The sequence below is a fragment of the Miscanthus floridulus genome, chromosome 18, assembly GCF_019320115.1.
Source record: "Miscanthus floridulus cultivar M001 chromosome 18, ASM1932011v1, whole genome shotgun sequence".
Taxonomy (NCBI): Eukaryota; Viridiplantae; Streptophyta; class Magnoliopsida; order Poales; family Poaceae; genus Miscanthus; species Miscanthus floridulus.
In genome coordinates, this window is record NC_089597.1 from 28,229,147 (window position 1) to 28,255,737 (window position 26,591).

The 26,591-nt window shown below is 46.1% G+C and overlaps 2 protein-coding genes across 2 annotated transcripts; both read left to right on the forward strand.

The window, feature by feature from the left end:
- Window positions 1-1,148: 1,148 nt before the first annotated feature.
- On the forward strand, window positions 1,149-7,197 carry LOC136522651 (hydroxyproline O-galactosyltransferase HPGT2-like). The gene is made up of 12 exons (XM_066516461.1): window positions 1,149-1,380; window positions 1,468-1,534; window positions 1,623-1,672; window positions 1,756-1,949; window positions 2,206-2,266; window positions 2,413-2,485; window positions 2,659-2,782; window positions 2,880-2,967; window positions 3,455-3,505; window positions 6,147-6,218; window positions 6,815-6,927; window positions 7,037-7,197. The coding sequence occupies exons 1-12, from the start codon at window positions 1,256-1,258 to the stop codon at window positions 7,057-7,059; spliced, it is 1,041 nt and encodes a 346-aa protein (XP_066372558.1). The 5' UTR covers window positions 1,149-1,255; the 3' UTR covers window positions 7,060-7,197.
- An 11,090-nt stretch (window positions 7,198-18,287) lies between these two features.
- On the forward strand, window positions 18,288-25,628 carry LOC136521169 (hydroxyproline O-galactosyltransferase HPGT2-like). Its single transcript, XM_066514869.1, has 12 exons — window positions 18,288-18,513; window positions 18,589-18,652; window positions 18,741-18,790; window positions 18,874-19,067; window positions 19,323-19,383; window positions 19,542-19,614; window positions 19,788-19,911; window positions 20,009-20,096; window positions 20,498-20,548; window positions 24,405-24,476; window positions 25,076-25,188; window positions 25,302-25,628. Exons 1-12 carry the CDS (start codon window positions 18,365-18,367, stop codon window positions 25,322-25,324), a joined length of 1,062 nt encoding a protein of 353 aa, XP_066370966.1. The 5' UTR covers window positions 18,288-18,364; the 3' UTR covers window positions 25,325-25,628.
- The last annotated feature ends 963 nt before the right edge of the window (window positions 25,629-26,591 follow it).

The following is a 26,591-nucleotide window of genomic DNA, read 5'->3' on the forward strand; positions in this document are numbered from 1 at the left end:
CAGTTTCTGATTCCTGTCCGGGCCGAACACGTCGTGGTTGGCGCCCTAGACGCGCAATACTGGGACACTGCGGGAGGAGGCCGATGCTGTGCGGGAGGGGTCTTTAGGATTAATTAGGCTGGACGAAAATCTAAAGCGACAAAGTATTAGGGATAGATTTCCTTTAAACGTGAACCAATAAAATAATATTAATATAAACAAATTGTGATCTAAAATTGGAACAAGTCCTTTTTCTGATTTGAGTTTTCGTGCACATGTGTCCGACCAAACACACATTTGGCAATTCTTAGGCAATTCACTCATGCTTCCAACCAAACAAGCCCATTTATTTGAGCAAGCCTAATAAAAGTTGGCTATAAGCTAATCAAATCATCAATAGACAAGTTAATAGCCTAAGGAATACATTAACTAGTCTATTTCTTTAGTTCATATATCTTTTTTATTTATTTATATGGGACCACATGTAAGAGAAGAAAGTTGAGTGTAATAGGGACCAACAGGTGAAAGAAGTACCTCATTGCGCATGATCAGGTGATTGCCACATATAGCGACAAGATACCTATTCTCTCACTGGGCGATACGCCCATTAGTGTAACAGTCTGTTTGCTGGTTGGTTTCTGGGCTGATAAATTCGGCTGGTACTAATAAATCCTGACTGATACTAACAAATGAACAGGCTGTTAGTTGGGTCTTGTTTTGCGGATGAAAGGACTGTTTTAACCCTCTTGCCTCTTAAAGGTAGCATGCGATTCCTAGGCAACACGGCACCATGAGATGTGGCATCTTTTGTCTATTGTTTTTTATGAACAATACAATTTGTTGATGTACGTAGTGTCATATTTTACTATGCACTAGCTTGTAAATTGAAGAAAAAATGGTAGGGCTAATCCAAGTCATTGCCCTCAAAGCGCCTAGATCATACAGGAGAATAGAAAGTTTGGCCTACAATGTTCCATCTATCCTTGAAAAGTTTGTTTGGTTTGAAAACTTCCATTCAAACCGGAGGAGTATGCCATGCTAATGTAACTCGGATGATCCACTTTTTTTTTTGTCAGGCATCGATGAGCACATTGAACTAGGCTGAGAGCCCTATGTTCCTCAAAAAAGTTGCGGCCTTCTATGGCCCACGGCTAGCTAGCATGGTTTTCACTTCGTTAGTTTTGGGCTCCCGCCTTTCGGTTAACGGCAGCAAGGAGGCGCCGAGAGCCCAACGTCGGAGATCTCCTCCGCCGCCGTGGAGACGTTGGCCAGCGCCATGCGGCGCGAGAACCGCCGGTCCAAGGCCCCGTCCTCCTCCGCCGCCTCCACCCTCGTCTCGGGCAGGGTCCCTCTCGTCATGGCCTTCCTCTCCTGCCTCGCCTGGCTCTACGTCGCCGGCCGGTACGTCCACCCACCCCGCTCAGATCCCAGACACTCCGACCCAGCACCCGATAGGGAGTCCTGATCTTATCCCTGGCTCCGTCTCAGGTTGTGGCAGGATGCGCAGACCCGGGCGATCCTGCCCGGTCTCCTCGAGAAGAGGCGCTCTGGCAGCGTGCGAATCTCTCCTCCCCTCTTCACTCCGTCGACTGGCATTTTTAATTCTTCTCTTCATTCGGCCTGACGGCGGCACCTGATTGCAGGTCCCGAAGGTGCTCTTGGTGGAGGACAAGCTTAGGAACCTCGGATGCGAGTGAGTTTTCAGTTTTTTTGTAAGTGAATTTCGGTTGTTGTGTTACTTTTCTGCTTTGCTGACTCAAAATGCCGTGGTGACAGAGCGATTGGAAGGAAAATTGTTGAGGCGGAGATGGACCTGACCAAGGCCAAGAGCGAGGGGTACCTGTGGGGGAACAGGACTGCAGCTGTCGACTCCGACAAGAAGCAGAAGCTTCTTGCTGTCATTGGTGTTTACACTGGGTTTGGCTCTCGTCGCAAGAGGAACGTCTTCCGTGGCTCCTGGATGCCAAGAGGTTTGCTGCTCTTGTTCTTTAAATTTCGCTAATTCCTAGCGATAGAAATAATTTCCCTTGACAACACCAAGTAGCGGAAGAGATTGCTTGTGTTAGAAAACTTAACTAATTTGAGAGTGGTTGGTGAAGAGACGGCAAAATTATTTGATTTAAAATGCTGGATAAATATGGAGTAGCTAGAATTGTTTTGTGTAAACAAGGATGTTCTCCAACTCATAACTATAACTCTATTCTTCTATTTCGCTGTAAGTTGCAGGTGATGCTCTGAAGAAGCTTGAGGAAAAGGGTGTAGTTATTCGTTTTGTTATTGGTCGGAGGTTTTGTTCTGGATCTATACCTTTGAGTTATTGCATAGTTCAGAATTTAACAATATTTTCACTATCCTTTTCTCTTTTATTAGAAAAAAATAATCCATTTCCCATCTCTCGTTTTATTGATTATGTGTACCTTTTTGGACCCGCAGTGCAAATCGAGGTGATAGCTTGGACCGTAATATTGACGATGAAAATCGGCAGACAAAGGACTTCTTGCTTCTTGTAAGGTCCTATTAGTATCTCATATTCTCAATTGTCCTTCACAAGTTGTAGTACGTAAGCAAGACTTTAGAGTTTAGACCTTTCTTGCTTCCATCAAAGACTAGGTTGGACCCATGTGATCATATACATTTCATCAATGAAATTTGAAACTGTAAGCATTTTGGATTGGGCAGGAAAGTCATGAAGAGGCTGCAGAAGAATTACCGAGCAAAGCAAAGTTTTTCTTCAGTGCCACAGTCGAAACCTGGGATGCAGAATTCTATGTCAAAGTTGAGGATAACATTAATCTTGACTTAGGTATCTTTTTTCCTGTTCTCTGTGTATGCTGATATACAGTACTTCTATTGATCTTGCCCCTTCGTTTTAAACTGTCCTCTTGCAACTATTCTGTCAGCTGGGTTAATTGAGATGCTCGAAGGCCGTCGAGGTAGCCAAGGATTGTATATGGGTTGTATGAAATCAGGGGTTGTCATAAATGAAAAGTATGTGCGTTCTTTACTTAATCATCAGGTTTTTTATTTATTGATAGCCTAGCGCGTATGGTATCTCTATGACTCCAACTCCAAGCCATCTCATTTTGAAGTAGAAGTCTGTTTTTTTTGTTGATTCAGTAGAGATGCTTAATCCTTGCAAAGTTGTGCCATGTAGTGGAATGCACTGAGCAAATGTTTTAGCAACCTTTTGTAGTCAGTTCTTTTGACAGTTCAATCTAGTTAGCAAATAATTCTGATGAACAACTAATGCGTTATGTGCTACCACTGTACAGGCGCAAAGCAAGAGTAAATTCGAGGAGGATGCGCTTGCCTCATGGGTGCGTAGATTGTTATTGTGAGGGTGCAGATATAGTGAAAATTTGGCTATAATCACTATTTTTCTGTTTTTGCGTGGGTGTGTGGCATTTCATTTTGGATTTCTTTGCCTCTTGTTAGTCAACTATCAAAGTGATTTTGATGTCAATGCCAATTATAGGTGGCAACAATGGTATGAACCTGACTGGTGGAAATTCGGAGATTCAAAAACGTGCGTTAATTACCATCTTCTCATTCTCCTGAATTAGTTTATTCTTTTTCCTGTTAGTAGATACCATATTCTTGCTATAAGAGCATTCAAATACTAATTTACACCATGTTTGGCGGTTGGCAAGTAATAAAATGCTTGCTTGCTACTCAGAGGATACCCCCTGGGTAGATGAAGCATCTCCAATAGAGATCATTCAATTTTTCACAACCATTAGTCGAGTGCAATAGGCAATTTCACCATAGATTCTAACCTTGTAACAAGAATTCAGTTATACTATCTTCTAGGGACTACAAGTTGCCTTTTTGACCTTACAATGTCCATTCCGGTTTATTTTTAAATTTGAGAATGAAAAGCGTGGTAGATTGGGTATAATGCGTGGGATAGATTGCATTCTTAGCCTCTCTGGTGGTATATATAGGCAGTGTTTAGTAACCTGCGCTATCCTTGTCAGGCTTCCGCAATGCAACCTTTGAAGTGTTTGGTAGCCTGGTTCAGGCCCAGTGACACCCCTTAGCCAGGCTTAACAAAAACGCAAGAGGTGTCCGTTTTCGCGGAGCCTGGCTTGACTCGCGCAAACCTCACCTCCTGACGTGGGTCCACACTTCCTCACCTCCCACCCTTCAGTCCTCGCCGCCCCACCTCCCACTCCTCCGAGCGCTAAGCTGAGCTCCAGCCTCCAAGAACGGCCCCTTTGGTCTTCGCCACCACACCTCCCGCTCCGCCGAGTGCTGCGCCAAGCTCTAGGAGCGAGACCTTCAGTCGCGGCCGTCGGACCTCTCGCTCCGCCGAACGTCACACCGCGCTCCAAGAGCACACCCCGCGCCGCTACACCCCAACATCAAGCACTCATGACAACCAACGTGCGCCGCAGCGACATGGTATACCTTTCTCACGACCGCTTCTTGGGCTCGCGCGGCAGGGGCTCACGTGGCTAGGTCGCTCGACTAGCTCGTGTAGTGGAGAAGGATGCAATTGAGCATGCCCACTAACTGTTCGATAAAATGTCTCAAGAAGGTAAACTTACCGGCTCAAAGAAGAGGTGATTCTATGCAAAGCAAACTAGGCAACGAAACGCACCATTTGCTAGCCAGGCTTAGGCAAAGCAGACAACCAAACAACTGGAGATTGGCTTGGTGGAAGCAGGCCTAGACTGTCGAGGCTTAGATGGCTAGCCAGGCCAAAAGCAGGCCAGGAAACCAAATACACCCATAGAGTACAGAGACTTGGGGGCAAGTTGCCTCCCCAGATACATATGGCAATGTTGAATACAATGCTAAACTACCAAATATACTCAAATATCCCTCTGATGTCGTAGAGAGAGCATCACAGACAATAAGACTAGAGAAGAAATCGAAGACTAATCCACTTATTGTTGTAGCGAGTCGAATTGCAGATGTTGTCATTGGAGTGGAAACTAACGAGTAGCTTCGAACGATAGCCCGTTTTGTCAACGAAGTAGCCGAGGTCAAGGTGGATGTGGTCAGAGCTATGGAGGGAGGCGCAGGTCCGAAGCATCAACATAGGCACATGAGTACACATAATCACGAACTTCTTGACAATGACCGCAGCAGGACAATGAGCCGACCAAATGGTGAACGTAGATCGGGCTGCTCGGACGTATCAATAAGCGCTCACACATCATCCGTCAGTGACACTAGTGGTGATGTTCCGGAGGTGGCGGCAATAAGCACGGACTCGGATCCAGAGTTAGCTTGAGGAGGATCGGCATCATGGGTGGTGCCAGCTTGGATAGGCGGACCATGAAGATAGTATGACCACGAGCAACATCATTGTTGCCTAGGAGGGCATGCAACGACAACCTTGACCTTGGGAGGGTCGACGATCCAACATCGAGGAATCGGTAGATAGGGAAACGCAGCCCCAATCTTTGATTGAAAAAAAAACAGCAGCAACATCTACCTGGCATGGTGAGCCACGATGTGACCCAAAAGGCAGTGTGGCATGGCCCAGCCGGCGGTCAACAACCTATGGGGCACAACTCCCGCCGATGTTGTGGCCATGGCGCGGCGCAATCGGCGCGAGACGGTCACATGGTCCTACAATGCCGGTGGTAGATTAGCCTGACAGCACAGAGAGGAGGATGCTTGCTATTGGCCTGCTGCCGCCCCATGCTGCTTGACAATGATACACAGGCAGATCAATTAGATCAGTCCAACCTAATTACAAGGGTGCTTCCCCCAGTAGAGATCGATCTCCCCAGAGGTGGCGCAATGGTATGATAGCGGTAAGCCTGAGGGTTCAGGAATGAAACGTAAACTCGCGATACCATGAAAGCATAGTAGATACGAAATAATGCGTGGGATATATTGTGTTGAGCCTCTCGGGCAGTATATAGAGTACAGAGACTTCGGGGGTAAATTGCCTCCCAGGCCCCAAATACATATGGCAATATCAAATTACAATCCTAAACTATCAAAGATACTCTAACAAGAGTGGCACCAACTATTGGAACCACTACCCAGCACTTTCAGTTTCAGCACAATTGTTGCACTTGCTGTTATTCAGTAATATTCTTTGTTTTTTTCCTTGGTATAAGTTTCTAGGTTTTTTCGTTCAAGATGCAGTCTCTGTCATGTTTTTTTCATTTTCATTGACTGATTCACTTTATTCATAAAAGCAGATTTTTTCGACATGCTTCTGGTTCTTTGTTTATCCTCTCAAAAAATTTGGCACGCTACATCAACATAAATAGGTAAGTGGTTAATAGTATGTGCCAGCTTGTGTCTCCCTGTTTCATCTTAACCAATACCAAGTTAAACCGACTTTGAGCAACACCATCCTAGTTAGCTAGATTAATAGTATGTGCAACAGTCCCTGAGCTTTTGAATCTGCAGAACATCTTATGCTGATGCAGGAGTTGGATTACATCAGACTGAATGTGACATTTGGGTGAATCTTTTGTGGTGGATGAAACAACTAATCTTTTCTTTTCAACTTTAATTTCTTATATCTAAGTCCCTAACATATGTTGCCGTGATAGTTATCCAAATAATTATTATTGAATACCTATGAATTATCAATGAGTGCATTGATTAGAATGCTATTTTAATTTACTTCCTAAAGAACACACATCATGTCATATTCTGTCAAGGATAAATATCACCGTTATCTTCAAGATGCAAGGACACGTTTAAGCATTCCCATGTCAAAATTTGAGCATTAGATGTTTCTATTGAGAAATATGTGCTACCAATTTTTTGTCTGGACAGAAGCTCTTCCTTTTTCTGGTGCTTTATTTCTGCCCACCAGGTCTTTCTTCACCTCAGCTTTGTCTTCTCTGTCACACAGTGCATCACTGCAGAGTTATGCACACGACGACATATCAGTAGGTTCATGGATGATGGGACTGAATGCAACTTACGTGGACGATGACCGGTTGTGCTGTAGCAGTTCCAAACAAGGTACATTCTTCTCTTTAGTTAAAACGATGCATCAGCTTCTGGCGGTTCCAAGTAAACTTCCTTGTTTGTTTTGGGTGCTAATGCCATTTTTTTTAACCATCATTCCCAGAGAAAGTCTGTTCAAATGCTTGAGTTGAGCGGAAGGCGTAGCTGTTGGCCTGTTGCTGCACATCCATCCTGATGAAGATTTTGTACATCTGTCATTTTGTATGCATACACTGCTTTTGTGAACCGGAAAAAGGCTACTATCCAGATAGAATTGTCTTGCCCTATCATAATTCATACATAGTACTACCTAACCAAATTTTAGGAGAACATTTTTTTTCCTAACCGTGAGTATTGTTGGAACCGATGTTGATTGACGTTTCCCTCTTCGTGCTGAGCCAATTCCTTGGAGCCAAACCACGTTTATCTGAGCCCTGAATAGCACGTCTATGAGTTGATGGCTCATGTTGGGCTTCAACTCTAGTGTACCCCTACTTACTGTGGACTAATAGGGTGTTTGGTGTGAGAATGTGGGTGATTCATCGTCTTCTCACTCCTTACATTTTTGTTTGTTTGATGGAATTGAATGAGTTGATCCATCGCAACTTCATCCCTCACAAGCTAATAATTAGTGTTAGCTTGAGGAATGGGGTCATTCTACCAAATTCATAGGTTGAACTAATGATGCACTCCATAGAAGGTTTTGTTGCTGTTCTAATAGTATTAGTAGTAGTTCCCATCTTGTTTTATAAGGATTATTACCTAAAAGAGGTGCTTCAAAACTGCCATTTATGTAGCATGGGTGCCCTCTGTTGGTCAATTAGAGTCTAGGAAACTGTAGGTTTTGTTAATTTGTCTTGATCCTAATACCAGCTTAAAAAAACAAAAAGGTCGTATAAATGGAAATATAAACTAAGGAGATGTAACAAGTGATTACTCAGGGTAATACACTAATACTGATGATTAGTCCTTAAATGCCCAGAGCTCACTTTAGTTATCTGATATATCTGTTTTTTTAGTCATTTAACTAAGGTTTTCTGGTTGCTGAAATGTAAGCACATGGTCAGTCTGTCAGATATTAAAAAAAGCACACAGAAATGTGATATTTGGAAATGCCAAATACCATTCTTTTTTTATTGTTGCGTCATCAGTTGTCACTTAGTGGTGAAAGCAAAGTATGGCACAAAAAATTGATAGATTGATTAGGAGGCCATTGGCAAGGTTACATATATAGGCAAGGAGGATCCCGGGCTGGTTTATAGAATCATGACCACCGTGGGATCTCCTTGCCTAATAGATATCAATCAATCTATAATTAACCATAATGGGCCGATGGCCCAGGTGCCCTATGTGGCTGTCTAACAAGTGGGATTGCTGTAAATTGTCCGTGTCCTTTGATTCTTATAATGTCATCTCGAGAAAACAGGTCCACGTAACTTAACTTGAAATGTTGTTAAATTTAGGTTCAACTGATGTGCATGCAAGGAAAAGCTGGAACAGTGACCCTGACTATAGAAAGCTGAGGAGAGCTCTCTGCGTAGGATATGGTAACCAGCTAGCTGAGAGGATGCTGCATCACAATGGTTACCATACTATGGGCTATATGACCCAACTTGTACAGGTATGTAATCGTGTAATTTCTTTGTCAGATTTAGCTTATTGTAATGTTGAGCTGCCCGAAAATTAAGGGAGACGAACAATCCTGAACCATTATTGTACTTGTAACTTTATTTGGGTGAGGGTGTGGTGGGTGGTGTTTGTGTTTTGTACTCTCCTTTATCTCAATGCAATGATACACAACACTCCTGCATATTCGAGAAATTATTATACTTATAAGATCAGCACCACTCAAGGTGAAAATTTGCATGCTTTTTTGTCCCTTGTTTCTACTGGACATAGGAGCCAAAGAAACTGCTGATAGCTACTTAAATTGTTTGGTGCGTTGGTGCTGAACCGGGTTGGATGACATGTAGACGGCGTTGTTGTCGCAATACACCAAGATAGCCTTGCTGGGTGGGGAGTGGAGCTCACATAGAAGTTGCCGCAGCCAGGAAGCCTCAGCCACTACATTGGCCACACCACGATATATACTCGGCTTCGGCGCTGGACCTGGAGAGACGAGGCTATCGCCGAGAAACACGGCATAGCCCGAGGTGGACTTCCGTGTGTCGGGATAGCCAGCCCAGTCGGCGTCGGAGTAAACCACCAGAGCAAACTGTGCTGAGGGTCGAATGAGCAGCCCAAGGTGAAGAGTACCACGTATGTACCGCAGGATGCGCTTCAGGGCTGCAAGATGAGGCACCCGGGGGTCGTGCATATGGAGGCAGACCTGCTGGACAGCATAGGAGATGTCTGGACGAGTGAATGTGAGGTACTATAAAGCACAGCCAGACTCTGAAAATCTGTGGTGTCACTGACAGGAGCACCATCCAGGGCGGAGACCTTCGAACAAGTGTCCACCAGGGTGGAGCAGGGCTTGCATGCAGCCATGCCCGCACGGTCAAGGATCTCCTACATGTACTGGCACTGCGAGAGGAAGAGACCATCAGGCCATCGCTGAACCTGCATCTCGAGAAAGTGATGAAGATCACCCAAGTCCTTCATCGAGAACTCCTGCTGTAGGGCATGAATGGTGCGCTGGAGGAGTGTTGTCGACGAAGCAGTGCGGACAATGTCATCCACATAGAGCAGTAGGTAAATAATGTCAGCACCGCGGTCGAACACGAATCCACGAACCCGAGAGAGACCAAGTAGGCTGTAAAGTGGTTGTACCATGCCCAAGGTGCCTACTTGAGACCGTAGAGGGAGCGGTTTAGACGGCAGACGTAGTCCGGATGATTGGAATCCTCAAATCCGGAGGGCTCTATCTCATCAAGATTGTCGTGGAGGAAAGCATTCTTCACATCAAGTTGACGAACAGGCCAGTTGCGAGAGAGAGCCAGGGAGAGCACAGTCCGCACAGTGGCCGGTTTAACGATGGGGCTGAAGATTTCTGCAAAATCAACACTTGGGCGCTATGTGAAGCCGCGGAGAACCCATCGAGCTTTATAGCGCTCCAACGAACCATCAGCCTTGAACTTGTATTTGAAGATCCATTTCCCTATCACCACATTTGCGCCAGGGGGCGTGCAACCAGATCCCAAGTGCTCTTCTGGAGAAGGGTAGCATGCTCCTCAGCATGGCGGCTTGCCAGTTCGAGTCAGCGAGAGCGGAGCGGTATGTCTTCGGAACAAGAGACAATGGCGCAGCATGGTAGACAGCAGGAAGACGGATGTCGCGTTTCGCCCTGGTGGTCATTGAATGCTGATTGACCACAGGGGGAATGACCACAACACCCTTCGGAAGGGGCGCAGGAGCAACCGGCGATGATGGTGGGGGCACTGAAGGAACTAGGCGGCGCCGGCTGTACACCTGGGTGATGGCGGGACGCGGCAAAAGCTGGACAGCCGCACAGGGCTGTGCAGGAGACATCGAAGCTGCCGCACGTGGCTATGTGGGCAGTGACGGAGACGCCGAGGCTGCCGCACATGGCTGTGCGGGCGAAGTAGCTGGTGGCGTCGAGGTAGCCGTAGGAGGAGCTCTAGAGGGCGCTGGAGTTGTCAAACTCGCGCCCATTGTCACATTGGACAGACTTGATTTTGCGCCCAAACTGTGTGGAAACAAGAGCAAAGAAATTAGACAGGGTGGCAAAAATGTCAGACTTGAGGCGTAAAGGAAACATCCACATGTAGTTTGAGCAATCGTTGAGAATGACCAAATAATATTTGAAACCCGATACACTAAGAACTAGCGAGGTCCATAAATCACAGTGTATAAGATCAAAAACATGTGAGGCACGTGATGCTGACACAGGAAAAGGAAGACGAATATGACGTCCTAGCTGACATGCATGACAGATAGATGTTCTAATTTCTTTATTACAAGCCATAAGTTTGGACAAAGTCTCAAATCTAGGATGACCGAGACAAAGGTGCCATAAGGTGGATGCGGCAGTGGAGGCGAGGTGGGCTACAGGAGGCGATAGCGCGCCAGATGGGCGAAGAGGGTACAACGGACCAGAGCTATTGCACCTGGTGATCACCCTCCGGGACTGCAGATCCTTCACAGAACAACTAGCGGGATCAAATTTAACAAAACAATTGTTGTTGGTAGTAAACTGGCGAACGGAAATAAGATTCTTAATAAGACCAGGGGAAACAAGGACATTATTAGGACTCATGGAACCGGGAAGGTGAACGGTGCCAATGGAGGTGACCAGAAGTAAAGAACCGTTACCGACAACAATGGAAGGTGGAATACGATAATGCGTGGAGGTAGTGTCGGAGGGAGTATCAGCGTCGGAGGTCATGTGCGAGGTGGCGCCGGTGTCGAAGATCCAGTCATGTTGCTGAGGCGGAGTCAGCGACATGGTGTTGAACGAAGACGCCAACCCCTGCGGGACCCATGACGACATGCGGGCCAGGGGGTGGTAGTAGCCGGGAGGAGAAGCAGTCCACTGTCCCTGGGCGCCGGCCACAAAGGCCTGTGGCTGAGCCAGCAAGGAGGATGTGGAGCCGGGAGAGGGGCCAAGGGAGGCTGATTCCCTAGCCACATGTTGATGGAGCCAGACCAGGGCTGTAGAAACTAGGCCAGGAGCCACCGTGGAAACCCGACGCCTGCTGCTGCTGCTGGTGCTGTGCGGTATTGGTTGAAGGAGGGGTAGCGCCGCCCCTTGCCTTTGCCGGCGCGTGAGCCACGCTTGTCGCCTTTGCCCGAGTTACAGGAGTTGCTGGGGGCACCAGGAGCAGCGCTGGAGGACTACTGCGGTGTTGGCGGCCTGTTGGGTGGTTGGTGTGGAGGTCCAGCAGTACCGCCGGTGCCGAATGCGACGAACGCGGTGGGCGGGGGCACCGAGCGATGTGCCAGACTGAGTTCTTCAAGGAGAACGTCGTTCCGAACTCCAGGAAGGTGGGGAACGGGCGTCCACGTCGAAGACGCATGCCGATGGAGGCGAAGCGCTCATTGAGGCCACGGATGATGTTGAGGACGAGCGTGCGATCGGTGACAGCCTCGCCCAAGTCACCCAGGGCATCAGCCATGGACTTGAACTTGCGGCAGTAGTCGGTGATGGAGAGATTGCCCTGCACAAAGTTCCTGAAGGCGGCGTCGAAATAGAGGGCGCGCTGTTCGCAATTGCCAAGGAACTGATGTTCCAGAGCAAGCCAGATGGAGCAGGCGGTGGTAGGATCCTCCCGAACGATCTCCTCAAGGTTGGGGGAGACGGTGCCGAGGAGCCACGTCATGACGACGCAGTCCATCTGCGCCCAGTCAGGGAAGGTATGGTTGGCTACATCGGCGAGAACATGGCGCTGGAGCGAAAACTTGCCGAGGACCAGAAGCATCTGGTGGTGCCAGCGATTGTAGTATTAGACTCCATGTCGAGGACGGCGGAGACGAGGGAGCGAATGTTCTGGACGCCGATGGCCTGGGCATGCAGATTGATGATGGCTGCGGCCTCATGGGCTAGCAGGACATCCCGGAGCGGTTGGCGAGGGCCGCTGCCCGGCGTCGGAAGCAGCGTCCTTGGCAGCGGCCTCGGTGGCTTCCCGTTCGCGAGCAGCACGGGAGAGCACGTCGCGGGCGCGTGCGGCGGCGGAGTCGCGCTCCTGAGCCGCTGCCGCGGCTTCCTGTTCGGTGGCCTGAGCGCACGTTAGTGGCGGCGGCGGCGTCAGCCCGTTGGTGCTCCAGGGCAGCAGCGCGTGCGCGCTTGGCCTCGTCGGCACGAGCGCTCCTCTCGAGCGCAGCACGGTCGCTCTCGGCCTCAGACGCACGAGCGTGCTCGGCCTCCACAGCACGGGCGCGGGTCACATCGTCTGGAGGAATGGCGGCAGAGGAGGATTGGGTGGTCGGGATGGGAGTGCCCAACATGGTTGGAGCGGGGAAAGGTTCCACGCACAGGGAAGATGCGCAGCCAGGGGCGCGCGAGAGCTAAGGCAGACCTAGAGGCGTCTGGTACCATGAAAGCAAAGTACGGCATAGAAAATTGATAGATTAATTAGGAGACTAATGACAAGGTTACATATATAGGCTAGGAGGATCCCGGGCTGGTTTATAGAATTATGACCACCGATATCAATCAATCTATAATTAACCATAATGGGCCGATGGCCCAGGTGCCCTATGTGGCTGTCTAACAAGTGGGATTGCTGTAAATTGTCCGTGTCCTTTGATTCCTATAATGTCATCTCGGGAAAACAGGTCCACATAACTTGAAATGTTGTTAAATTTAGGTTCAACTGATGTGCATGCAAGGAAAAGCCGGAAGAGTGACCCTGACTATAGAAAGCTGAGGAGAGCTCTCTGCGTAGGATATGGTAACCAGCTAGCTGAGAGGATGCTGCATCACAAAAGCTACCATACTGTTGGCTATAGGACCCAACTTGTACAGGTATGTAATCGTGTAATTTCTTTGTCAGATTTAGCTTATTGCAATGTTGAGCTGCCCGAAAATTAAGGGAGACAGAACAATCCTGAACCATTATTGTACTTGTAACTTTATTTAGGTGAGGGTGTGGTGGGTGGTGTTTGTGTTGCATATTCGAGAAATTATTATACTTATAAGATCAGCACCACTCTGGGTGAAAATTTGCATGCTTTTTTGTCCCTTGTTTCTACTGGACATAGGAGCCAAAGATACTGCTGATAGCTACTTAAATTGTTTCTTGGTGTGCCACATCTTGACAACAAGCTGCTTGCTAATGTGCCCTCTTTCGGAGTAGTTTAGATGTACTAAAACGTTAGGCATATCATATCTGAGCACACCCGTACAGTGCCACACTTAATCATATCTGAGCAAAGCTTGTGGTATAAGTAACACAAATTAAGCTTTTAATCACATATTTAATCATCCTGTCAAACTTAGTCATGACTTCTCTTCACATTGGCCCCGTTCGCTGGTCTGAAACTTGGCTGAAACTGGCTGAAAAACACTGTTCTGGCTGAATTGTTGTGAGAGAAAAACACTGTTCCGGCTGAAAAAAGAAGCCGAACAAGCCATTTTTAAGACAAGCGAACGGGGCCATTATGTTGTTTGAGAATTTTGTTGAACTTCTTTGCAGGTGCATCCGTCTTCTCTACTGGAAGGTGATGAGTATGGGAAGTTTCCAATGTATGTTATTTATCATTAGCTGATAAGTACGAAATATCTGTGCCGTCGAGCAAGCCTGGGTTGAGCCTATATTAAAGAAGCTTGAGAAATTAGATATAAGCAGATTAAGGTAAAGTGAGAAATTTCTGAATTATAAGCATTATTTCCAAACTGTGATCCAGAAAACCTGGTGATAGCTAAAGTCAACCTTCGGTGTCTCATCGCAGTGGTGGCTGGAGTGCACCGAAAGATTCTGAACTTCCAGCAGAGAATAAGCAAGTAAACTCGATGATTGCGGGTAGCGGGCGATATTGCGGATGATAAGTTCCAATAGGGGCACCTGATAATCTCACATAATTTTAAGTACATATATCATGAACAATGAGCATAAATAGACATTTAATTGCACTCAAAGAACTTATATCTCACATACTTAAATTAAGAAAATAAACATGGTGTTCCACGCATTAAATTATCACACTAAGAGTTTTCAAAGAAACATATTATATGACTTATGAGCCATAAAATAGATCGCAAGACTTATCACTCGTTGTCATTGTCAGAAGCAACAACATCATCAGCCTCATGGTCACTTGAACCATCTCCATCTGCATAAGGGTTATTTGGTTGCACGCTATTGCGGCCTGCTACGTGCAATTGCGGCCCGCAATATCACCCGCTATTTAGAATTGCGACCGCAAAGTTCCAGGCTGCAAAGTTCATAGCGCTACCTCGTAACGGTAGCGGCAATGGGCCGCTAGTGCTATTGTGGCCGCTACCGCCGCTATTTATTACCTTGTCTCTGCGTTGGACATTGTAACCAGCTAGCTGAGAGGATGCTGCATCACAAATGGCTACCGTACTGTTGGCTATAGGATCCAACTTGTACATGTTTGTAATCTTGTAATTTCTTTGTCAGATTTAGCTTATTGTAATGTTGAGCTGCCTGAAAATTAAGGGAGACGAATAATCCTGAACCATTATTGTACTTGTAACTTTATTTGGGTGAGGGTGTGGTGGGTGATGTTTGTGTTTTGTACTCTCCTTTATTCTCAATGCAATGATACGTAGCACTTCTGCATATTGGAGAAATTATTATACTTATAAGATCAGCACCACTTAAGGTGAAAATGTGCATACTTTTTTGTCCCTTGTTTCTACTGGACATAGGAGCCATAGAAACGTACTGCTGATAGCTACGTAAATTGTTTCTTGGTGTGCCACATCTTGACAACAAGCTGCTTGCTAGTGTGCCCTCTTTCAGAGTAGTTTAGATATACTAAAACGTTAGGCATATCATATCTGAGCACACCCACAGTGCCACACTTAATCATATCTGAGCAAAGTTTGTGGTATAACACAAATTAAGCTTTTAATCACGTATTTAATCATTCTGGCAAACTTATTCATGACTTCTCTTCACATTGTGTTGTTTGAGAATTTTGTTGAACTTCTTTTGCAGGTGCATCCATCTTCTGTACTGGAAGGTCACGAGTATGGGAAGTTTCCAATGTATGTTATTTATCATGAGCTTCCATACATGAGAAATATATGTGCTGTCGAGCAAGGCTGGGTTGAGCCTATATTAAAGAAGCTTGAGAAATTAGATGTAAACAGATTAAGGTATATTGAGAAACTTCTGAATTAAAAGCATTATTTCCAAACTGTGATCCAGCAAACCTGGTGGTAGCTAAAGCCAACCTTTGTTATCTCATTGCAGTGGTGGTTCGAGTGCACCGAAAGATTCTGAACAACTTCTAGAGAATAAGCAAGTAAACTCGTCGAAGAAAGACATGGATGTAAAACAATCTGAGGTGGACAGTAAAATCCAGGCAGCTCGAGAGCGCTAACTTGCACGAAAAGGTAAGAAATGACAAATGACACATTTTCCTGATCGCTCAACATCCTTCTGTCAGCCTGAATCTTTTCTGAAGATCATACCGACGAATCCATTCATTCATGTTATGGTGGGCGGTGTATATACTTCAACGAAGAACATTCATCATGTTCCAATGTGCACAAACAAGAGAAAATTCCTTATTTGGACCGGAAGAAAACGTGCTTAACTATGTAACCCTGAATTTTTTGTTTGACAACTCTAAGTCTCTAACCTTTACCTTGGGCCAAGCACTCTTGGCTGTCCAAGACAAAGCAGACGAATCATATCTCCACAAGAGTATTTCTTATATGACACTGGAAGTTTACAAGCTTTTCCACTGTGGGCTAGAATTTTCCCCTCTTCCTATATGATGATGTTGAGTGTATTATTAAGGTCTCATTTGGTAGAAGAAAAGACTGTTTTGCCCCTCTTGCCTAGCATGAGTCCTAGGCAACACCGCAGTACAGACGTGTTTCGATGCGAACCCTATCTGGAAGCTGCCCATCCGGACACAGGCAGGGCACGAGTACCTAGGTACTGGAAAACGGTAGCCTGGCTCAGGCAAATGGATTTGCCTGCACTAATGGTTACTTAATAAAGTCAATAAGACAACAAGACGACTAGCGTCCGGACGTCCAGCCCGAGGACGTGTTTGGACAGAGCTCGGGGCCATCCGATTCAAGGAACAAGAGCCGTTCAATCTCAGCGCATAATAGAAGAAACGAGCACACCTATTCCTCCCCCATGTAACGGAACAGAAGGAACGTGCGCCCCGCGTGTACTCATGGCGGCCCATCCCCTGCCGCGCCGCTGTCCCATGACGCGCTGCCAGCATCGAGAACAAGGGGAGGGGGCGGCGCCCGCCTGCGCCTCTGGTTCGGATGCCTAGCCGGCACCGAGAGAAGGTGGAGACACCGAGGCGAGGCAGTAGAAGGCGAGGAGAGAGCGAGATGCAACACCCGATTTACTTTTAAAAATATCCAGATGCAACACTTGCAACATACATATCAAGACAGACGAAACACTTGAAACATGTATCTGAAACCCTTGCAAAAACACCTCAAAACCATTGTAAAACATACGCAACATCCAGATAAAACATTTGCAACATATGTGTGGAACATATGCAACATTCAAATAAACACACTTGCAATATACATCTGAAAAAACAGATGAAACATTAGGAACAGAAGCTTGTAACATCCCAATCTACTTTTGCAACATCCTTATGAAATATTTGCAACATACATATGAAACATCTGAAACATCCTTATGAAACATTTGCACGCTTGCAACATGCGTTTTCACACTTTCTTCTGTACGATGCATCACAAGCGGGGGATGGGCGGGCAGAGGGCAGCGCCGTCGCAACCCCTTCTAGAGGTGAGCAGAGGGGGGCGGCGGGGAGAGGCCGCCGGCGAGCTTTGGCCGGGATGCGGCTGCCACCATCGTAGGTGGGCGGAGGGGAAGGCTGGGACAAGTCGACGATGGCGCAGGCCGTCGGCGGGCTCTGGCCAGGCGAGGGCTGGGGAAAGGGGCCGGCCGTAGGCGCAAGCGGCTGTTGGCGAGCTCTGGTTGGGCGAGGGCAGGAAAAAGGGGCCGGCGGTAGGCGCAGTGACCGGTGGCGGGCGGAGGCACCACGAGGGATGCGTGGGATGGAGGTGTCGCGGGGAGTGGAACAAGCGGAAGGAGATTTTTTTTTTCTTTTTTTTTGCAGGAGCACGTCCGTATGAAAATCACGGGACGGACATCCTTATCATATCATTGTTGATAAAACAATGCTTGTGTAGTAAATTTGGTTTGCCTTTTTGTTTCATGGACAGGAGTGCTATATACAGTGTAAAAATACATATAAATATTGGATATGGAAATATTGTCGATAAGACAATGCTTGAGTAGTAAATTTGGTTTGCCTTTATTTTTTTTCATGGACGGGAGTGCTATATATAGTGTAAAAAATACATATAAATATTGGATATGGAAATCAAGGTAGGGCATAGCATTGATTATTAAGTTGCATGCACCGAGATGGGCAAAATTTGGCGAGTTATTTCGTCCATCCTTGGTAGCTTAGTATGGACTGTGTTTTTTTCGTACCAATAGCTAAGATGTCAAAACCAGATTATTGGGACTTAATTTCTAGATAATTATTAGTGATGATCTTAAAGAAACGATACCAGTCGGTTGGAGACTTACCACATTCTTATGCAGCTATTCAGTGAAGATCTTACTATGATGCGGATATATATTGGAAATTTAAATTTTATATATACGATAATGATAAAAAACAGTCATAAATAAAGTCACTTTTATGTAAACAATTCCTGGTAAATGGGATCTTCCACTTTTCATTTTCAGGAATCAATTCAGTCTGAATTGGTTCATCTAGAAAGCTGTTAGTTGATTTATTTTTGGGCCTCAGGCCAGCGTCGGAGATCTCCGCAGCCATGGAGACGCTGGCCAGCGCCATGCGGCGCGAGAACCGCCGGTCCAAGGCCCCGTCCTCCTCCTCCTCCGCCACCGCCCTCGCCTCGGGCAGGGTCCCTCTCGTCATGGCCTTCCTCTCCTGCCTCGCCTGGCTCTACGTCGCCGGCCGGTACGTCCCCCCCCCCCTACCCGCTCAGATCCCAGACACTCCGACCCAGCACCCTTATTCCTGGCTCCGTCTCAGGTTGTGGCAGGACGCGCAGACCCGGGCGATCCTGTCCGGCCTCCTCGAGAAGAGTTCTGGCAGCGTACGAATCTCTCCTCCCCTCCTCACTCCGCCGACTGGCATTTTTAATTCTTCTCTTCATTCGGCCTGACGGCGGCATCTGATTGCAGGTCCCGAAGGTGCTCTCGGTGGAGGACAAGCTTAGGAACCTCGGATGCAAGTGAGTTTTCAGTTTTTTTGTAAGTGAATTTCGGTTGTTGTGTTACTTTTCTGCTTTGCTGACTCAAAATGCCGTGGTGACAGAGCGATTGGAAGGAAAATTGTTGAGGCGGAGATGGACCTGACCAAAGCCAAGAGCGAGGGGTACCTGTGGGGGAACAGGACTGCAACTCTGGACTCCGACAAGAAGCAGCAGCTTCTTGCCGTCATTGGAGTTTACACTGGGTTTGGCTCCCGTCTCAAGAGGAACGTCTTCCGTGGCTCCTGGATGCCAAGAGGTTTGCTGCCCTTGTTCTTTAAATTTTGCTAGGCCCTAGTGTTAGAAATAATTTCCCTTGACAACACTGAGTAGTGGAAGAGACTGCTTGTGATACAAAACTTTACTAATTTGAGAGTGGTTGATGAAGAGACGGCAAAATTATTTGATTTAAAATGCTGGATAAATATGGAGTAGCTAAATTGTTTTGTGTAAATAAGGATTTTCTCCAACTCATAAGTATAACTCTATTCTTCTATTTCACTGTAAATTGCAGGTGATGCTCTGAAGAAGCTTGAGGAAAAGGGTGTAGTTATTCGTTTTGTTATTGGTCGGAGGTTTTGTTCTGGATCTATACCTTTGAGTTATTGCATCGTTCTTAGTTCAGAATCTAACAATATCATTGTCATTCTCGTTTTCTCTTTTATTAGAAAAATATAATCCATTCTCCATCTCTCGTTTTATTGATGATGTGTGTTCCTTTTTGGACCTGCAGTGCAAATCGAGGTGATAGCTTGGACCGTAATATTGACGATGAAAATCGGCAGACAAAGGACTTCTTGATTCTTGTAAGGTCCTATTAGTATCTCATATTCTCAATTGTCCTTCACAAGTTGTAGTACGTAAGCAAGACTTTAGAGTTTAGACCTTTCTTGCTTCCATCAAAGACTAGGTTGAACCCATGTGATCGTATACATTTCATTGATGCACTTTGAAATTGTAAGCATTTTGGATTGGGCAGGAAAGTCACGAAGAGGCTGCAGAAGAATTACCGAGCAAAGCAAAGTTTTTCTTCAGTGCCGCAGTTGAAACCTGGGATGCAGAATTCTATGTCAAAGTTGAGGATAACATTAATCTTGACTTAGGTATCTTTTTTTATGTTCTCTGTGTATGCTGATTTACAGTACTTCTATTGATCTTGCCCCTTCCTTTTAAACTAACCTCTTGCAATTATTCTGTCAGCTGGGTTAATTGAGATGCTCGAAGGCCGTCGAGGTAGCCAAGGATTGTATATGGGTTGTATGAAATCAGGGGTTGTCATAAGTGAAGAGTATGTGCTTTCTTTACTTAACCATCAGGTTTTTAATTTATTGATAGCCTAGCGCGTATGGTATCTCTGACGCCAACTCCAAGCCATCTCATTCTTAAGTAAAAGTCCGTTTTTTTTTGTTGATTCAGTAGGGATGCATAATCCTTCCAAAGTTGTGCCATGTATTGGAATCCACTGAGCAAATGTTTTAGCAACCTTTTGCAGTCAGTTCTTTTGATAGTTCAATCTAGTTAGCAAATAATTCTGATGAAAAACTAATGCGTTATGTGCTACCACTGTATAAACTTGAGAAAACATGTGCTTTGTATTGCATTTTTCATCTATGTGGCATTTCATTTTGGATTTCTTTGCCTCTTGTTAGTCAACTATCAAAGTGATTCTGTTGTCAATCTCAATTTTAGGGGCCAACAATGGTATGAACCTGACTGGTGGAAATTTGGAGATTCAAAAACGTGAGTTAATTGACATCTTCTCATTCTCCTGAATGAATTTATTCTTTTTCCTGTTAGTAGATACCATATTCTTGCTATAAGAGCATTCAAATACTCATATTTACACCATGTTTGGCGGTTGGCAAGTAATAAAATGCTTGCTTGCTACTAAGAGGATACCCCTGGGTATAGATAGCATCTCCAATAGAGCTCATTCAATTTTTCACAACCATGAGTTGAGTGCAATAGGCAATTTCACCATAGATTCTAACCTCGTAACAAGAATTCAGTTATATTGTCTTATGGGGACTACATGATGCCTTTTTGACCTTATGAAGTCCATTCTGGTTTATTTTTAAATTTGAGAATGAAAAGCATGGTAGATTGGGTATAATGTGTTGGATAGATTGCATTCTTAGCCTCTTGGGCGATATATATAGGGAGTGTTTGGTGACCTGCACTATCCCTGTCCAGGCTTCCGCAATGCAACCTTTGAAGTGTTTGGTAGCCTGGTTGAGGCTCACCGACGCCCCCTTGGCCAGGCTTAACAAAAACGCGGGGGGGGGGGGGGGGGTGTCCATTTTCTCGGAGCATAGCTTGGCTTGCGCTCGCCTCACCTCCCGATGCGGGTCCACACTTCCTCACCTATCACCCTTCGGTCCTCGTCGTGCGCCTCCCGGTCCCCCTAGCGCTAAGCTGAGCTCCAGTAGCGACCCCTTCGGTCCCTGGCTCCCCGCCACCACACCTCCCACTTTGTCGAGTGCCGTGCTGAGCTCCAGGAGCAGGCCCTTCAGTCCCGGCCGCAGGACCTCCCACTCTGCGAAGCGTCGCGCCAAGCTCCAGGAGCACACCCCATGCCGTTGCACCCCACCGAGCACCCCAACGTCGAGCACCTCATGACGACCAACCTGCGCGGTGGCGACATAGTATACCTTTCTCATGATCGCTTCCTGGGCTCGCGTGGTGTGGCAGCGGTATCGCGAGCCAGTGGGCTCGTGCAGCTGGGGCACGTGGCACAGCGGTGGGGACACGCGGCGTGCATCGCACGACCGGATGCTGGGGTCCTGCGTCCGGTCAATATGACCGGAGCGTCCGGTCATCCCGTGTTGTGTTCAGTAAAGGGGTACAACGGTTCTATTTCGTTGGGGCTTCTATTTAAGCCCCATAGCCGGCTCAAGCTCACTCTCTTGACCATTTGTATTGACATAGTAACCTTGTGAGCTTAGCCAAAGCCCTCTCACTCATCTCCATCATTGATTCATCATCTTTGTGAGATTGGGAGAGAATCTAAGTGCATTGCTTGAGTGTTTGTATCTAGAGGCACTTGGTGTTCGTGTTTCGCTGCGGGATTCGCTTGTTACTCTTGGTGGTTGCCGCCACCTAGACGGCTTGGAGCAGCGAGGATCGTCGAGCGGAGAGTGGTGATTGTCTCCGGCTCCGATCGTGACGATTGTGAGGGGTTCTTGACCTTTCCCCGACGGAGAGCCAAAAGGTACTCTAGTGGATTGCTCGTGGCTTGTGTGATCCTCATCTTGTGTTGGTTGTGCGGCACCCTATTGAGGATTTGTCGTGTGATGCCAATTAGCGCGTGAACCTCCAAGTGAGTGAGTCGCCACAACGAGGACTAGCTTGCCGGCAAGCAAGTGAATCTCGGTAAAAAATCATTGTGTCATTATTTGATTATGAGGTGATTGGTTTTTATTTTTATTCATGCTTGTGATTGATTGACTCCTTCCTCAACACGGCGGTATAACCTTCTTGCTCACTCTCTTTATATTACCGCAAACTAGTTGTCAAGCTCTTTAGTGTAGCTAGTTGTGAGAGCTTGTTAGTTAGCTTTTGAGAGCACACTAACTTAGTGTAGTGTCATAGCTATTGTGTGGATAGAAACTATATAAACTAGAATTGTGGTAGGCGGCTTGCTACCCTTGGTGTATGCTTTTCGCGGACGATGTAGTGCTAGTTGATGAAAGCCGAACATAAGTGAATCAGAAACTGGAGTTATGGCGGGAGACTTTGGAGTCCAAAGGTTTTAGACTCAGTAGAACTAAAACTGAGTATATGAGATGTGACTTCGGCACTACTATTCAGGAGGAGGAAGATATTAGTTTAGAAGGTCAAGTAGTGCCTAGGAAGGATACCTTTCGATATTTAGGATCAATGCTACAGAGAGACGGGGATATTGATGAAGATGTTAGCCATAGAATCAAAGCAGGGTGGATGAAGTGACGGCAAGCATCTGGTGTCCTATGTGACAAAAGGGTACCACAGAAGCTAAAATGCAAGTTTTATAGGACGGCGATTAGACCTGCTATGTTGTATGGTGCAGAATGTTGGCCTACGAAAAAAACGACATGTTCAACAGATAAGTGTCGTGGAAATGCGTATGTTGCGTTGGATTTGCGGTCATACAAGAAGAGACCGAGTTCGGAACGATGATATACGTGATAGATTAGGGGTAGCACCAATTGAAGAAAAGCTTGTCCAATACCGGTTGAGATGGTTTGGACATGTCCAACGGAGACCTCCAGAGGCACCGGTGCGTAGTGGAATCCTAAGCCAGGATAGTAACGTGAAGAGAGGCAGAGGAAGACCGAAGTTGACTTGGGTAGAGGCAATAAAAGGAGACTTGAAAGGATGTAATATACCCAAAGACTTAGCCTTAGATAGGAGTGCTTGGAAGACAGCTATTCACGTGCCTGAACCTTGATTGTTTCTGCTGGGTTTCAACTCTAGCCTACCCCAACTTGTTTGGGACTTAAAGACTTTGTTGTTGTTGTTGTTGTTGTTGTTGTTGTTGTTGTTGGCTTGCTATTTTAGTAGGCTAGCGCAACACTTGCTTCGCCTCATAATTGTCTAACCGGTTTGTTAAGTATTGTTGTAGAAATTTTTAATAGGCTATTCACCCCCTCTAGCTATTAGGACCTTTCACCTGGCGACCTCCAAAGCGCAGTCGCGGCCTCCCCCGCGTAGCTCGCCAGCGCAGCTCGAGCGCTTCCTCTCCCTGGCAACTCGCGACCTCCCGCGCAGGTCGAGCGCTTCCTCTCCCCGGCGACCCGCGGCCACCCAGCGCCGATGACGGATACCTTGGTCAGCCTCCGTCGGTGCGCTGAGGGGTCACCACCCCGTCGGTGGAGGAGTCGGACACCGGGCGGAAGAAGCCCGACGACGCCTCGCCGGCGTCGAACCCCAGCTCCACAGCGACGATGCCTTCTTCATCTTCCGCGAGATCCGGGAGGAGGAGCATCGAAGGAGCACAGGAGGAGGAGCACCGAAGGAGCACAGGAGGAGGTAGCACGGTGAATGAGGGCGGGCGCGAGTGAGGAGGAGCGGGGGAGGTGACGCGAACGAGGACGGGGCTGGCTCGGGCCTGGCCCGAGAAGAACGACCAATTTGGTCGTTCGATGCTAGCCAAGTTCCAGGGGTACGGATGGCCAGCTCTAGCTAGGTCCCAGCCCATTTTCAGGCAACCAAATAGGCCAAAATTGGCTCCAGGGAGCCAGGCTAGGGGCTGGCCACCCAACCAAACACACCCATAGAGTACAGAGACTTGGGGGGCAAATTGCCTCCCAGGCCCCGGATACATATGGCAATATCAAATTGCAATCCTAAACTATCAAATATACGAGTGACACCAACTATTGGACCCACTACCCAGCACTTCCAGTTTCAGCACAATTTTTGCACTTGAAGTTATTCAGTTATATTCTTTGGTTTTTTTCCCCTTGGTCTATGGTTAAGTATGTATTTAAACCGGCCCTTTTTCTTGGGGTGGACTCATATGTGACAGAAGTTTCTAGGTTTTTTCGTTCAAGATGCAGTCTCTGTCATGCTTTTTTCATGTTCACTGACTGATTCACTTTATTCATAAAAACAGGTATTTTCGACATGCTTCTGGTTCTTTGTTTATCCTCTCAAAAAATTTGGCACGCTACATCAACATAAATAGGTAAGTGATATGTCATTTGTGTCTCCCTGTTTCATCTTAACCAATATCAAGTTAAACTGGCTTTGAGCAACACCATCCTAGTTAGCTAGATTAATAGTATGTGCAACAGTCCCTGAGCTTTTGAATCTGCAGAACATCTTATGCTGATGCAGGAGTTGGATTACATCAGACTGAATGTGACATATTTGGGCTGAATCTTTTGTTGTGGATGAAAGAACTAATCTTTTCTTTTCAACTTTAGTTTCTTATATCTAAATCCCTATCGTATGTTGCCATGATAGTTATCCAAATAATTATTATTGAATACCCGTTGGGTACGGATTATCAATGAGTGCATTGATTAGAATGCTATTTTAATTTACTTCCTAAAGAACACACATCATGTCATATTCTGTCAACGATAAATATCACCGTTATCTTCAAGATGCAAGGACACGTTTAAGCATTCCCATGTCAAAATTTGAGCATTAGATGTTTCTATTCAGAAATATGTGCTACCAATTTTTTGTCTGGACAGATGCTCTTCCTTTTTCTGGTGCTTTATTTCTGCCCACCAGGTCTTCTTTCTTCAGCTCAACTTTGTCTTCTCTGTCACACAGTGCATCACTGCAGAGTTATGCACATGACGACATATCAGTAGGTTCATGGATGATGGGACTGAATGCAACTTACGTGGACGATGACCGGTTGTGCTGTAGCAGTTCCAGACAAGGTATAAGCTTCTCTTCAATTAAAACGATGCATCAGCTTCTGGCGGTTCCAAGGAAACTTCCTTGTTTTTTTATTTGGGGTGCTAATTCCATGTTTTTTAACCATCATTCCCAGAGAAAGTCTGTTCAAATGCTTGAGTTGAGCGGAAGGCGTGGCTGTTGGCCTGTTGCTGCACATCCATCCTGATGAAGATTTTGTACATCTGTCATTTTGTATACATAGACTGCTTTTGTGAACCGGAGAAAGGCTACTATCCAGATAGAATTGTCTTGCCCTATCATACATAGTACTGCCTAACCAAATTTTAGGAGAACAAGTTTTTCCAACCGTGAGTATTCTTGGAACCGATGTTGATTGACGTTTCCCTCTTCTTGCTGATCCTCTTCCTCGGAGCCAAACCATGTCTACGAGTTCGCAATACATTTGTTGATGGGTTGCTCATTTTGACATCACTCTGGTCAGCATCTGCATTATTTTGAATCAAGAAGATTAAAAGTAATAGATATCCATCAACTTTGAACAATCAAAAGAAACGAAGGCCACATAGTGGATCACCCAATCGTAACACAGTGAAAGTTCATTACAAAGACTGGCATATAGCTCCCAAAAATAACCCAGAGGCAAGCATCACGAAGTTATGTGCAATCGTGACGTGCCATTCGCATCACCAAATTCGATCGCAATCCGCACAAGTCATGGAAGATCGCAATTATACCCAACAACAATATAGCTTTACGGACTATATATAGCCCTCTTTGTAGGGCTTTTGTAGACTTGTAGTGGTTTCTCTACTGAATTAATTAAAAGCTCTACCAAACGAGCACACACAAGAATGGCTTCTGAAGCAAAAACAAACAAAAAAAATAATGAAACCGAATCCATTTAGAGCTCTACCAAAACATGCCTTTTCTCGGACTTCTTCCTTAGGCTCCGTTCGGTTCTCCTGGAATCAAGTCCTGGAACTAATCTTACCAGGAATGCATGTGTAATTTGTATTGCTAGCTCTCCATCTGGAACTATTCCAACCAGGAAAAGCTCTAACTGAACAAGCTCTTATTGGAGAAGTCCAAGCCCTGTTAAAGATGGCCATAGTATGTATTGCATTTTGACAATGATGTTTTCATCTAGATGTATTTCCCAAAAAAAAAAATTAGAAGATGATTTATGCTCGTATAATAACCAAGCAATTCCTTGGATGGTTAGCAGAGTGGATACACGTGTAGTTTTGTTGTTAGACGTGTGCATTTCTTTCAAACACATCTATATTTCTTTCAATAATATGTGATATAACCATCAATATCGAGACGCGTAATTGTGAAGCTATGATATACACACGTGTAGTTTTGTTGTTAGACGTGTGCATTTGCTTACAGAAACCGGGAGTAGTTTTAGGATGGTTTTATC